Source organism: Rutilus rutilus (genome assembly GCF_951802725.1).
Source record: "Rutilus rutilus genome assembly, chromosome: 6".
In the NCBI taxonomy this organism is placed as follows: Eukaryota; Metazoa; Chordata; class Actinopteri; order Cypriniformes; family Leuciscidae; genus Rutilus; species Rutilus rutilus.
The window spans coordinates 1,783,977-1,798,296 of NC_140214.1; the positions used below are offsets into that span (position 1 = coordinate 1,783,977).

The 14,320-nt window shown below is 40.1% G+C and overlaps 1 protein-coding gene across 1 annotated transcript; it reads right to left on the reverse strand.

Annotated features, from left to right (window-relative positions):
* Nucleotides 1-4,376: 4,376 nt before the first annotated feature.
* Nucleotides 4,377-9,125, reverse strand: LOC311291443 (interferon-induced very large GTPase 1-like; the record flags this gene model as incomplete). The annotated part of the gene is made up of 1 exon (XM_084410478.1): nucleotides 4,377-9,125. One exon carries the CDS (start codon nucleotides 9,123-9,125, stop codon nucleotides 4,377-4,379), a length of 4,749 nt encoding a protein of 1,582 aa, XP_084266604.1.
* Nucleotides 9,126-14,320: the final 5,195 nt, after the last annotated feature.

Consider the following 14,320-nt stretch of genomic DNA (forward strand, 5'->3'; position numbering starts at 1 on the left):
AATATTAGTTTGACGTGTAAGAGGCACCAGATTGGTTAGGTTTGCTGTACGGCTATTGAAGGCCTTAGACTTTCTATCTTGTAATAGAACAGCAATAGAGGAAGATACAGGCACACTGGGTTCCCGTTTGTTCTGTAAACATTTGAGAAAGTTACTGTTATCAAAACGGGGACCCAACACATATCACTGAGAGCTGGTATCAGTTGTTTTTGGTTCACCTCGAGCTGATGGAGGAGGGTGTGGGCCCTGGCGTTGTGGCAGAGGCCGAAGAGCTCTCATAGGAGGGGGAGGGCGAGCTGGGCCCGCAGGCTTTGATGGTGGTTGTGGTGCCTGTCGTTTTTTTGGTTGGTATCTGGGGGCTTGCAGCAAAAGAGTGGGATAGTCTGGTTCCAGCATACACCAGTTCTTCCATTTTCTGTGAGAAGCAAAGGAGTGGAGTTGCTGGAGAGAGGGATAACGTGTCTGGTGAAAGGGGCTGTTGCTCTGGTGTTATCGGAGGCTGTGATATGCTGTCCTGGCTTCCCTGGCTGTTTTCCAGGAAGTCGTCCTTGGGTGCTAAATCTTGGAGCAGTTCTAATATGTCACAGTCTGTCTGTGGTGAGCTCTGTGGGCAGGGCTCAGCTGATATTGTGTCCGTGAGCAGAGGTTGTTGTGGCGGAGTGGTGTTATCATGTCCATTTTGCTGTAGTGAAGTCCCGTGGTCATTCATACTGTGTCCAGGTGTGTGTGTGCCGTTCAGATTGAGTGGATTGGCACACACTGCAGAAGGATGATTGAGGGAGAAGTAGAAATTGTCCTTTAACACTCTTGAACCAAGTTTGTTTGGGTGATGGCCATCCCGATGAAAAAGTTGTCTCTGACTCCAGAAAAGATTGAAATTGTCAATGAAGTTCACTCCTTTTATATTGCAGGGTTTTTGCAGCCATGTATTAAGCCCAAGTAACCGTGAAAACCTGTTTGTTCCTCTTGCTGGGAGAGGTCCACTGAAGAATGTTTGAACTTTCAGACTTTCAAGTGTTTCAAAAAGTTCATTGAAATCCTTCTTAAGGAGTTCTGACTGCTCTTTGTGAATATCATTCTTCCCCACATGAATGATGAGTCGATTAGCAGTCTTATGTTTCATCAGAATGTTCTGAAGTTCCCTGTTTATATCAGAAATTGTCGCTTGTGGAAGGCAGCACGTAGTTGTATCCCTGCTGCTAATGTTTCTGATTATGGAGTCCCCCACTATCAGAGTTCTGGGCTCGGGTGCGCTCTGAGCTGAGTGCCGCTGTCTGCTCGACCTTGAGCGCCAGTTAGCATCAGTGTTAGCTACTGGCCCATTCAGTCTGTGTTCAATCACATTCATCACATTTGGGGATTCCTCATTTACATTCATTAGCACTTCAAATCTGTTCTCAAGATGTATAGGCGGTGGTTGGAGACCAGTGTTTGCAATCCTTGTCAGAGCTGTATCTGGGGTAGAGGATGCTACTGCGGCAATATGTGATGCTCGTGACAATCTGATGTCTCGAGTGCCTTTGGGTCTCGCTCCCTGTTTGTGCCATCGATTAGTAAGTCGATCGGCTTGTTTCTCTACCTGTCGAGGAGCACTAGTTTCATGGGACTCACCGGTATGCTGAGGGTTTCCATGATGAAGCTCTGTTGTGTGCTCCGTCTGGTTTGGTGGTCCCGTAAGTAACTTTGTTTCAAGAACTGCAATCCTTTGTAAAAGTCTGTGGCAGTTAGTGCAGCAAGTAGATTCCAGAAGAGGCATTTTCTCTTATCCTTTAGGCAGTTGTGTTTTCCTTTCCCGGAATGTAAGCTGGTCGGGTAAAAGAATTCTCAGTTTTTGTAGTAATCCAAACTTTGTCGTATGAGCACTGTGCTGATTTGCTGAAGTTAAAATTAGGTGATAAAAGGAAATAAAATAAAGGAAATAAAATATATATATAAAAAAAAAAAGGAGATAAAATGTAAAAGCGATAGAGCAAAGCGCGGAGCAGTAAGCAAGAGCGTCCGAACAGTAGCTGAGCAGGAAGTGTCTGCTCAGGAAGAGCAGATTAGGATGACTCTTGTCTAGATCTAGATCTAGATCTGGGATGACTCTTTGCTCCTGTCTGCCTTGCTGCTGTTTGGGTCTGTATGCTCCGTATATATTTCTGTTTTGAATCTTTATTTACTATCATTCCTATTTTGTTTTTATTGCTAAATATAACTTGCTCATCACCACACATTAACCTGACATCGCTAGCTTCAATCTAAATCGTTATCGCTAGCACAACACGCTAGTAATTCGCTAGCTTGTTAACTTGCCATCCGTGCCTGCCGTCTTTATTTATTTTTTCTCTCGCGCCTTTTATGAGTCCATCAAACAGCTGTGGTCTAGGATCAGTCAACAAACATGGTGAGTCAGTCATCTTCTCCTCTTATTGTCACTTTCACTTCGTGTAACATGTATAGCATATCCTTCTCTGCCAGCACAGGTTTTACATGTGATAAATGCAGGGAGATAGTTAGGCTGGCGGAGAAGATTTCAGAACTAGAGACACGCATCCAAACTTTAATCGAGGTTAATTGTAAGAGTGCAAGGGCTTTAGATACTGCTTTGGATGCGACTAGCTTAGTGAACTCTGCATTATTCGGTTCCGGCTGTAGAGCCCGTGCAGCAGGGCTATTGGGTGACGGTGAGACGCTGTAGTCGCGGGACAAAACACCGCTCTTCTGATTACCATAACAAATAGATTCTCCCCACCCACTGTGAATCTTGTTGAATGTGCCCTAGTTATTGGCGATTCTATTACACGGAACGTGAAAATAGACACCAGCCACCATAGTCACATGTTTTCCGGGAGCCGCTCTGGCTCTGCCTGACATCAAAGTAAATTGTGAGAGTATCCTCCGAACATCTATGTTTCAGTTAATCACGCTAACTGTTCCTTCTCTTTGAAATGCTTGGCATACTAAATATTTTTTTTCAGTTGTCTATAAAATCTGTTAATCATCTTTGAAATTATTAATGCCATTCACTGAAAGTTTAGTAAATAGAAAATTCCTTCCATCATTCCACAGGTTGCGTTACTGCAGGATCTGTCTTTGCATCAACCAGGTAGCCAGATGGAGACCCCAACATGCAGGCGTCTTATACCCTCAGTGGAGACAGATGTGAATTTGATCATTGCCAATCATGGGAATTGTGCTGACCATCCTCTCTGGCCATAACTGGTAGGCTATACTCCTGGGGGGGGAAATGAGCTATAGTTAAAATTGCAAAGCATCAGGATTTAAATAATTTTCATATATCATTGGTCAGGAAATTAGCAACTATCCCGGGCATCAGCAGGGTATATATATTTTGGTACACATAATAATAAGACATGGAATGGAACAATAAGACAATCTTTGGTTTTGGTGCAGAGACTAGTTTTGCGGCAATCATACTCAATTAAAGCTTAAGTTAAAAAAAATGCACAAAGTAAACAAGCATATATTTGTAGTATAGTGTGTTTTTATATGAATTGGAGAAACTTCAGTCAAACTATTTAATGAAGAGAAACAAAGTAGATAACTTACTCAGATTGAAATAGTTCTATGATCCTCATACTCATGTCAAGTTTGAAATACTTATGACCCACTTTTCTAACCATTTAATAAGTTAACCTCTTACATATTAGCTGAATGTGAATAACAAAACACATTTCTATTTACAGAACAACTGTATCTTACAACTACAAATGTGTTTTTTTACACCTGGCTTTTAATGTGGTCAAGAGCAATCAGATTGTTATTCGATCACTTAAAGCTTTGATTCCAGGGGTGTGTGGATGTGATCTGCAATCAGGCACAAAATGCACTTGAAGAATTTAAATCTGACCTTTATTCAGAATTGACATCATTTTAATACATTTGCTAAACAGTTTTCTTTTATATCATAGGTGAAATAGGACACATGCATTATTATTTAGGCCCTTGTCTTAGCATAATTATGAAAGTCACAAAATAATTCGTAGTCAGACTCAGAAATCAAACATGCACTACATGTAATTGCAGGAGTTTCAAATCTCCTGTTTGCTGTAGTTTTTAACACATTTATGTATTTTATAAAAAGTATTTTTTTATACATTTAGGAACTGATTATTGCTAACAATGATATTAGGAAAGATCATCTTAAAGTTTCAAATAAGCATGCAAAAACGATCTATTTTCTTATCAAAAGCATAAATTCAGAACTACATATTATACAGAAGAGTTTAGTTGCATTTAATGATTAGCTTAATGCATTTAATTATTAAGCTTTATAACTTTTTCTAACAGTCTAGCATTTTCTTCAAAGGTGTTCTGACTTCTAAAATATTATTCAAAAACACTTCAATCAAAAAATAAAAATGACTGCTTGTTCACATGTATTTGTCCAAACTCTCAATAGCATCCTGTTTTCGGTGGTTTCTCCATTCATCCGGAATCTCACCTCGACCCTGAAATTTTTTATTGTAGTGATTTTCCAGATCTTTCTGAAATCTGCAGACAAACCACTTCCAATATGACAGCTCAGTGAAGTCAGGGGTGATGCTCCATTCAGCATAAACCCCTCCTGCAGTTTCGTAATCTTTACATTTAATGGATTCTTTAGATTCAGGAGATGGTCGAAAAGACTCAGTACTTGACACTAGAGTTGTGCAAAAACCTGCACAAAGATCTTCTGTTCCTCTATAATGCCACCCATTCAGTCCATTAATTCGATGGAAAGGAACACTGTGAAGTTGTGGATCGTGGTCTTCTGCTGTGTTGGTGCAAATGGCTTTACAGAACGGACACTGAACCCAACAGCACTGACAGAGGTGTTCATTTAGTATCTCATCTGGCCTGTCCTTATATTCCAGCTTTGATGGAAAAGATTTTGTAAAGAATTTCTTGCCAATGCCAGATATTATAGAAGGAATTTCCTTCATTATTACCTCTTCTAGGTGTTTTACATCAACATCATCACGACTAACTCCTCTGAGGTCATTCTTAGAGAATATCAGCACATCTGATAACTTCTGAGTGAAAGTCTTCAACCAGAGATCAGCATCTCCATGTTTTTCATCAACCTCTTCAGTTGCTCTCTTCACTGCTTCTACGATCCGCTTCTCCTTCTGTCTTAAATCATCGCTCATCTTGGGCAGAACACTGGTGTCGAACTTAGCAGTGATGTACTGACTGACTTCCTCTCTGATGAATCTCTGGAAGTGCTCTTTGGGATTATTAATGTATGTTTTGTATGCCTTAAAATCCTCCTTTTCTGCCAGTGTCTTCAGGATGTGTTTCTCCAGATTAGATCTGTTTCCATTCAGTGATTCACAGTTTGTCCTCATTTCATCTGCCAAATCTCGGGCAGTTTTTTTGTAGACACTCTGCTCAATGGGTTCTTTAAGTTTGGTACAGATGATCTCACCTATGATCGTAGCTGATGTTGCCCCCTGGCAGTATTTCTGGAAAATACTGTAATATTCTTTTCCTTTTCTTGCAAAATAGAGAACAGGATCATTGGCTTGCTTGAAAATGTTGTGCTGTTCCATGATTATCGGTTTTACTGTGTGCAATATGGCAAGGACCAAATCACTGAAGAAGTGTTTGTTCAACACATATTTCTCTTTTTGTTTTTCCTCATATTCTGTTAATTTTGCTTTGATGAAACCACTGAGTTCTTGAATGTAACTTTTATTGTAGCCCATCTTTGCAATGTTTTTTGACATGATAATTTTTTTTGCTTGCTCTGCAATATCTGAAATTAAGGTTTTGATTTGGGTGTGATCCTCTTTAGATAGAGAGTAAGTAAATCCGAATGGATTTGCAAGACATCTTTGAATCTGTACATACTCTGAATAGTTTGACATCGTGAAAATGTTGCACTTTTTGTTCTTCATAGAGGGGTCTGTGAAACTTTCATTGGCATCACCGAGGACCTCCATTGTATCTTTTAAAATGTCAAGGTCTGTGCCTTGAGATGTGTCTTTCTTAATCTCACGTACACATTTTCCCCAAAATACATAAAAATGCAGTAACGCATAATTATTTGCTTGGTCTTTGAGAGTTAAGGCAAGATTTTTGGCCTTCTCAAGGAGAGCGTTTTCCTTTTGTGTCCTCTGATCATCTATCTGTTTCTTTAGGACTCGCTGCTTTAGCACCTCATTCAATTTCGACTTTGTTTCCCTAACAATGTTTTCCTGTATGTGTGAGATTTTTATTTCGAAAGAGTTTTTCCACTGAATCAGAATATTGGCACTGCTGTCTCTCTCAAAGAATTCTGACATAGATTTCTTCACTTCTGTACTTTTTACATTTAGTTCCTCTTGAAGATCTCTTTCCTCAACCACATCGATTGCTTCATTTTCTATTTTGTTCTGTAATCTGTTTTCAGTTTCCAGCATGGCCTTCCGAAGACTCCAGGTCCACTTACTGTATTCTGTCTCCAGTTTTCTGTATGTGGCAATCTCCAGAGCATTTTTGAAGCTGAGCACAAAGCGTTCGTTCAGTAAAGCATACCAGAGACTTTTTATATGATTTTTGATGTTTGTCAGCTTCATGACATTTGATTTTGAAACACAAGAAAGAATAGTTTTCTTAAGGTCTTGAACATTTTCACAATATGAAGGGTTGGGTGGTGCCATTGGTGGGCTGCCCTCCCAGAGCTGAGCAAAATACTTCACATCCTTCTGTACATCAAATTTAATGACATCACTGAAACGTTCTTCATTACAGACTTCATCTTCTGCAGCGAGTTTGGTCATCCTATCCAGTGTCTCCTGCAGTCGTCTCCTTGCTTCCATGGTATTTTTTTCAGCGGTGACGTCTAAAACGTTCTGATGCACAAACACACAGCTGGGGCTTAATCTGACCTTCTTCATCCTCAAGAAGGCCTGAACAACAATCTGAAGAATGTCCTGCATCTCTGTGGGGTTTTCTCCATAGATGTTGATCAATGTCAAATTTCCAAGGCCAATAACAAACGTGGCCAATTCATTGTCATGGTGTCTTGTTGATCTTCCTGCCAGTTCTAGAGAACGAAGTCCCTCAGTATCAACAACCAGAATATAGTCAAAGTTCATCTGTATTTTAATCTCGTCTGAGACTTTGACCAGCTGCATGAAAGCTCCTCTGGTGCACCTGCCAGAACTGACAGCAAACTGCAGTCCAAACATGGCATTCAGCATGGTGGATTTCCCAGAGCTCTGAATCCCTAAAATTGACAGAACAAAGACTCTCTGGTCTCCCAGTGTCTGGATGAGTTCTTCTAGAACAGCATCAACCCAGACCAGAGGAACATGGCCAGCATCTCCATCCATCAGCTCCAGTGGAAATCCAGAGATCATCATCTGTGCTGCAAGACCCGGGAGAGAATAATAGTCAATCTGCAGGTCTTTCTTGTTCTTCTTCACAGATGAACATGATTCATAAATCTGTCCAATTTCTCTGAGGATGTGCTCCAAACCAAAGGCTGCAGCTTGAAGTTTCTCAGATAGTTCCAGAAGTTCAGGCTTGAGTTTTTCAGATTCGTCAGGATTTTCTTTCAGTTTTAAGATGTTTGACCACTTTTCATCATACTCACGATGTAGCTTTGAAAGGTCAGTGGAGGTATATTCATCCAGGAGGATTCTGAGCCATTTGAGAAAAAACGTTGACTTATTTGCAGCACCTGAGTTCATTTGTTCCACGAATAAATGTATAAACCTACTTATGTCAGATTTATGCTGCTGTTCACGGACTTCCATCATCTCAGTTTTTTTTTTACCGATTTCCATTTCTGTGACATCCCCTTGTGGTCGATGTAGTTCTTTATTCTTCTGACACCACTGATGCCACAGTTCTCCCTGACAGGGCAGAAATGATTCTTTAATCTTTGTCAGATCTTTCTTCTCCAGTAGTCTCACAATTTTTTGAGCTGCTTCTCTTCCTTCTCTGCAGTCATCAACATCTTCCTGATCTACTATGATGTCTGAATGTTTGGCCAAATTTTCAAGTCTGAAAGTGGAAGGTGATTTTGAAGATGAGAATGAGAGGCTATCTGTAATAGCTTCTCTGAGATCTTTAGATATTTCTGCTTGACCTCTGTCTTTCAAACCAATTTTATATTTTCCATTCCCCACCTCGGTGTACGGTGAATCATCCTCAGGAAGAAGGCAAATCAGTGGCTTTGGGTCCTCGTAGAGTTTTTGGATTTTTTCTGCACTTTTGTGATTTCTTCTTAGTTGTGGTAAAACAACAACATTGACTGAGGCCATTTTAGTCATTTTATGCATCTGTTTCTCATGGTCTCCCGCATCACCGTGTAGATTACAGAATGCAACGCGTTCAGTGAATTTATCATCATATGTCCCAGAGGGGCAGAACCAGGCGATCTCCACCACTCCATCCATCAGGACTCGGGTTCTGCTGCTGCCTGGGCAGTTCCTGTGGAAGAACGTGTCGTGTTTCTCATTGATCAGCTTGTTCATCAGCTCAGACTTGGATGAGGACACTGAGCCAAACCTGAAGAAAAACACCATTGGAGTTTCTGCCTTGTAGATCGGCTGGATTTTACTGATGATTTCTTTGTTGTTGTTTATTATTTTCCAGCTCTGGTTAATTTCTCTAAATGTCCAGACAGGGAACTCAATCTGTTGAGTGAACAGATCAGGAACAAGCAGAGGCAGCGCGTACCGGCACTGGGACAGTTTAGTGACCATCATCTGCTTCAGGAAACCATCAGCACAATGAAACACGGCCATCTGAACATCCATTGGGTGAATGGGGTCTGTGTTGCTCTTTCTTATATTAGACGCTGATGTTTTTCCAAAAAGTGCACTAAACGCATCAACATTGTTTGTAGATGGTTGTTGGGCTTTTTGTTTTTCTTTGTGTTGCTTTGTAGTATCTGTAACCGTGATACTCCTTGCTTTATAGTTCATCATCAGTAATTTTTGTAAAAACATATGAACCAGTTCCTCCTCAGTACAAGGCCCATGAGACTGTAATGATTTTGCAGTTATCTGAAGAACATCTGAAGCTCTCAGTTTGTTTCTCTTGACTTCAAGTTTAAGTCTTTGAAAAAGTTCCTCCACTTCTTTTCCCACATCTTTTCCTTGTGTTGTAAGGTCTTTGGCTGTTTTGGCCTGTAAAATAAGCATGACAGTTTTACTCTTATGTCACATTTTTGTATAGATATGCCAGTACAAAGAGCTGCAAACTGAAAAGTTTTCTAACAACATATTGTCTGCAAACAGACTTGCAAGCACCATAGTCAGATATGATCAATAACTTGTATATTATTATAAAACAACTTCATGTTGTAACTTCACAGCTTCAACTTCACATCAGCCTCATGTGTGTATAAAAAACAACTGTACATGAGAGGCAGCACTTTGCCTGCCTAAATAAACTAATGGATTTCCAACAGTGTCTCCGGTTTCTTATATTGCTTTACACTTCACATACAGTAGCACTTACCCTATGTTTCTTTCTTTTGTCTTTTGTGGCTGTGTTGTCCATCTTCTCTTCAATAATTGTGGTTTTATCTTGTAAGAAAAAAAGAAAGAAAATATTCATTCTACAGTAAAAAAGTCTGCATAGTGTTGGTTAACTGGAAACAAGATTTTAGCTGCCATTTACTTAGCAATTTTTGGTTTAAATACTTTTCCACTGCAGTTTAGTGCCGCTTCAAAGTGTGTGTGATTATAGACTGATCGTTATAGCTGCGCCACCACCTTGTCTACTGACCACGATACAGCAACTTCTTTTTCAAGTTTAAACAGTCGTTTAAAAGCAAGTAATTAAAAAAAAAGTCATGCAAACAAATGATTCTGCGGTGGCTGTTGCTGACTATTTAAATCTAGCGGGTTTGGTGTCTCATGATGGCAAATCCAATGACGCTGGTAGTGACGATTCTCTCTGACCAATCAGTTATCTGCAGTGTTTACACGTCACATTTTAGCATCGGTACGACTCGCTTGGAACCTCTACTGAGGTGGTAATAAAAAAAAAAAAAAGTACTTGGTACTGTACACCAGTGGTTCTCAACTCCAGTCCTCGGGACCCACTGCTCTGCATATTGTGTATGTCTCCCTTATTTAACACACCTGATTCAGATCATCAGCTCGTTAGGATAGACTCCATGAACTGAACTGAGTGTGTCAGATAAGAGAGACATCTAAAATGTGCAGAGCAGTGGGTCCCGAGGACTGGAGTTGAGAACCACTGCTGTACACAGTGGAAAACCCCCCAAACTCTGCCATCTGCTCCTCAGATTTTCTTCTTCTGAAGAAGCAATTCTTCTGGCCCGTGCTAGTTCGCATCAAACTTCGGAATTTCGTCTTTGTGCTTCAAGTTGAAGTTCCACCTTCTTCTGCTCCTTCCTGGAAGTCCTGCCCTCTTCTTCCTTCGAAGCCCTGCAGGACCACATCCGCCCTCGAAAGCAAATCCTACATGGCGGCTGGCCTGGTGATTCTTCAGGCCTACCAAGTGGACGTCCTTAAGGAAATGCACGAGGACGGGGGCCAGGAACCATGCCGTACCATGAGTCCAGCAGGCATAATGATATGACGCAGCGCCTGAAAATAGGTCTAATAGGTTAGACAAACTTAGTCCCGGTCACGTTGGAAGTTACCGAGCTGGGGACTATTTTCAGGCGCTGCGTCATATCATTACGCCTGCTGGACTTATGGTACGGCAGCAAAGTTTCTTGATTATTACACAGGAATCAGAGTATAGTTCCTAGCCATATCAGCCTAGAAAATTGCAACTTTACATTTTCCGTCGGTCTTAGTACACGATGTAACTACAGAAGAGTCAAGTTTTAAATAGGAAAAATATTGAAACTCTTTGGTCATTTTTTTGAGAGAGATGCTAATGGTCTTGTCCGATTCAATGATCTATGCTAAGCTATGCTAAAAATGGTACCGCCAGACCTGGAGTTCAGCTGAATGGATTCGAAAACGGTAAAACTCAACTGTTTAACTCTGGGGGAGTTGTAAAATGAGCCTATTTCCAAAAAAAAGTGGAGTATCCCTTTAAGAGCAAATCAGCCTAGGAAAGTTATCGATATGATCCAAATTATAGAGAAGGCCCTGGATGACCTCACAGAGCTTGGAAACACAGGAGCCATCAACAACCCTCTAGTGATCAAATCCATAGAAAGCAAGTTGCCTGACAACATCAAGCGAGATTGGCTTGTCTTCATGGTTAACCCGAGGAATAATGTCACACCGGACAATCACTTTGAGAACCTTCTTAAATTCCTGAAAACACAAGAGGAAATTCTTGAAAAATTAGAGCAGCTGGCAGTGAGTGAAAAGCCAGAAAAGAAATATGCTTGTATGGAAAGAAGATATGCGTCCACACGTTCCACAAGGAAAGGCGGCTGTGTTGTCTGTGGAGATGAAAAGCATAGAGAAAAGATCTTCTTTTGCAAGCGTTTCAAAGAACTGAAGCCTGTGGAAAAGTTGGATGCTGTAGAAAAGCTGGGGGCCTGCAAGAGATGTTTGGTCTGTCATGGAGAAGATGATTAATGCAAAGACACTTACCTGTGCAGGAAAAGAGACTGTAAAAGAGACCATAATATCTTTCTTTGCCTGAAGGGAGATTTCAAGAGGAGTGACTCAGACAGAAGACAATCCAATGTGAGAAGGCATAAGCTTACAGAGGAGCAGGAGGAATTTGAATCTAAGCTCTCCCCAGAGATGGCAGAGAAATTCAAGAAAGCGTTCACCAACATCACTGGGAGAACAAACTGTGTTGGAAAGAATCAGCTTGGAGTGATTGAGTCTAGTGCAGTAGAAGAATTTCCAGTTATTCTACTGCTCGAGGTAACTGCCAATGCAGGACAAAGAATTGGAATCGACTTGGTCGACTTGGCATCGGACACAAACTACATCACCCACAAAGCTGCCAGGAGACTAAATCTTCGAAGTGAAAACATTACTTTAGTCGGTTATGGAGTCAGAGGAATGGCCATGAAGGTTCCCAGACAGCATGGTAACATTGATTCAATATTGAGTTTTGATCCAAACCATCATTTTGGTTGACATCAAAATTTCAATGTTTAAAGTGTGTTGGATCAGCATTGAAATGTTGATGAAAGGGAACAGCACACATGGTTGAAGACAGTGACATTGAACTAACAGTGAGTCTTAGTTTATGAGCACAAGATCTTGCAGGCATGTATCTGTGCAAAACACTACTGGGTGTTTCCCAATCAGTGGGGTGTTTCAGTTCATGATGAGCACTTTCAATGGTGTTACCTCATTTGTTCTAATACACTGGGGGTTTGGTTTAGGGGTGGGCCCATATGATTTTAGCAAGTCTTTTGAAAAACCAATTGTAGTTTGCACTAAAAGTTGGCACTAATTGGTATACGCCCATTTTGGTTTTGCATGTGGGCTTCTCAGTAGTTAATTGATGCTTCCTTATTAGAGAGAAAACACAAGGTGCATCCTATACGGAAGTCTTGTGTGTTTGACATGCATGAACTCTCCGAGTTTCAAACAATGGTGCAATGTATTTCTGTTTTTAGCATGCTTTTTACTTGCATTTTATTTATTGTTACTAAATCTACTAACATACATTAATTTTCCAAGTAAGTAAAGTGTTGAAATAAATCGCACAGATAGCATGGGAACATTAATACAATGTTGAGTTTTGATCCAAACCATAATTTTGATTGAGATTGACATTTCAGTGTTTAAAGTGTGTTGGATCAGCATTGAAATTTCGATGAAAGCCAACAGCACACATGGGTGGAGACAGTGACATTGAACTAACAGTGATTTGTAGTTGATGAGCACAAGATCATACAGGCATGTATCTCTGCAGAACACTAGTGGGTGTTTCAGTGGGGCGTTTTCAAACCACAATGGGCATTTTCAACCACTTTACCTGATTTGCTCTAATCCAGTGGGGGCTTGGTTTAGGGGGTGGGGTGGTTTAGCAAGTCTGTTGAAAAATGGTTGAAAAACATTTATTGTAGTTTGAAATTGGCCACTGATTGGTAAACGCCCATTTTGGTTTTGCATGTGCACTTCTCAGTAGTGTAATGCTTCCTCATTAGAGAGAAAACATAGGTGCATCCTATACAGAAGTCTGGTTTGTTGAAGCACCTGACATACTTACATGACTTCTCTAGCACAGTTTCAAACAATGGTGCATCTACATACTTAAAAAATGCACATTACTTTAGTAAAGTTTATTACGAATTTTCTGAATAAAGTTCTAACGTCATTTAACACATTTCTTGAAGTGCAGAAGACATGAACATGAGCAAGAAAGTTACACTGCAAACATAGCCCATGTCTTGCATCCATCAGTGTTTGCATGCAGAGCACATTGCTCCTTTAGTAGGAATGAAGGCCGACGAAGATGGACAATAAATAAATAGAAAGCACCCCCCTCCTGATAATGCTGACATTGATTATACACCGAGTTGTTGTCGACAGCATAATCACCTGACCTGGGACTTGATGATATCCTGTGCCTTATCACTGCTTAATCAGGTAATCATTCATATTCCTGAATCTGTATTAAATTTGAGAAATTTCCACTGAAACACAATAACAAAAAACATCTTGTGTTTATTAAGAAAGTGACTGACATGGCTATTTTATTTTGTGATATTTGAAGAGATTAAGTTCTACATAAGGTGAATCTGCAGCTTCAAAGGGATAGTTCATCCCGAAATGAAAATTCTGTCATTATTTACTCATCCTCAAGTTGTTCCAAACCTGTATGAATTTCTTTCTTCTGCTGCACACAAAAGAAGAGAGTGAAGAATGTTGGCATCCAGACAGTTGAGGGTAGCCATTGACTTCCATGGTATTTATTTTCTACTATGGAAATCAATGGTCATCGTCAACTTTCTGGTTACCAACATTCTTTAAAATATCTTCTTTTGTGTTGTCTGAACCATCCCTTTAAAGAAATTTTCATTGTTAAAACCAAAGTTCTTTTATTCTACAAGATAAACGTGTTACTTGAATGCTATGTAGTTTCACAGAAATTGAACTGAGATGTTGTTAATGGCTATAGCCCATAGGTGTTTGTTCCTCTTCATGAAGTCATGAGTTTAGCTCCAACACCTGCCTGGAAGTTTCCATTGATCCCAATGACCTTGATTAGCTTGATTAGCTGCTTCAGGTGTGTTTAATTAGGGCTGGAGATAAAATCGGACACCCCTGCCGTAGTGATTTTTTTTATATTGAAGCATTAATAGATTTAAAAAAAATAAATGAAATAATCAGAATTTAACAATACTTTAATCATAGTTAGAATATTTTGTGTTCAGCAACTTTTTTTAAAAAGCGAATCGTATTGTGTTTAGTATATTAACATTCTT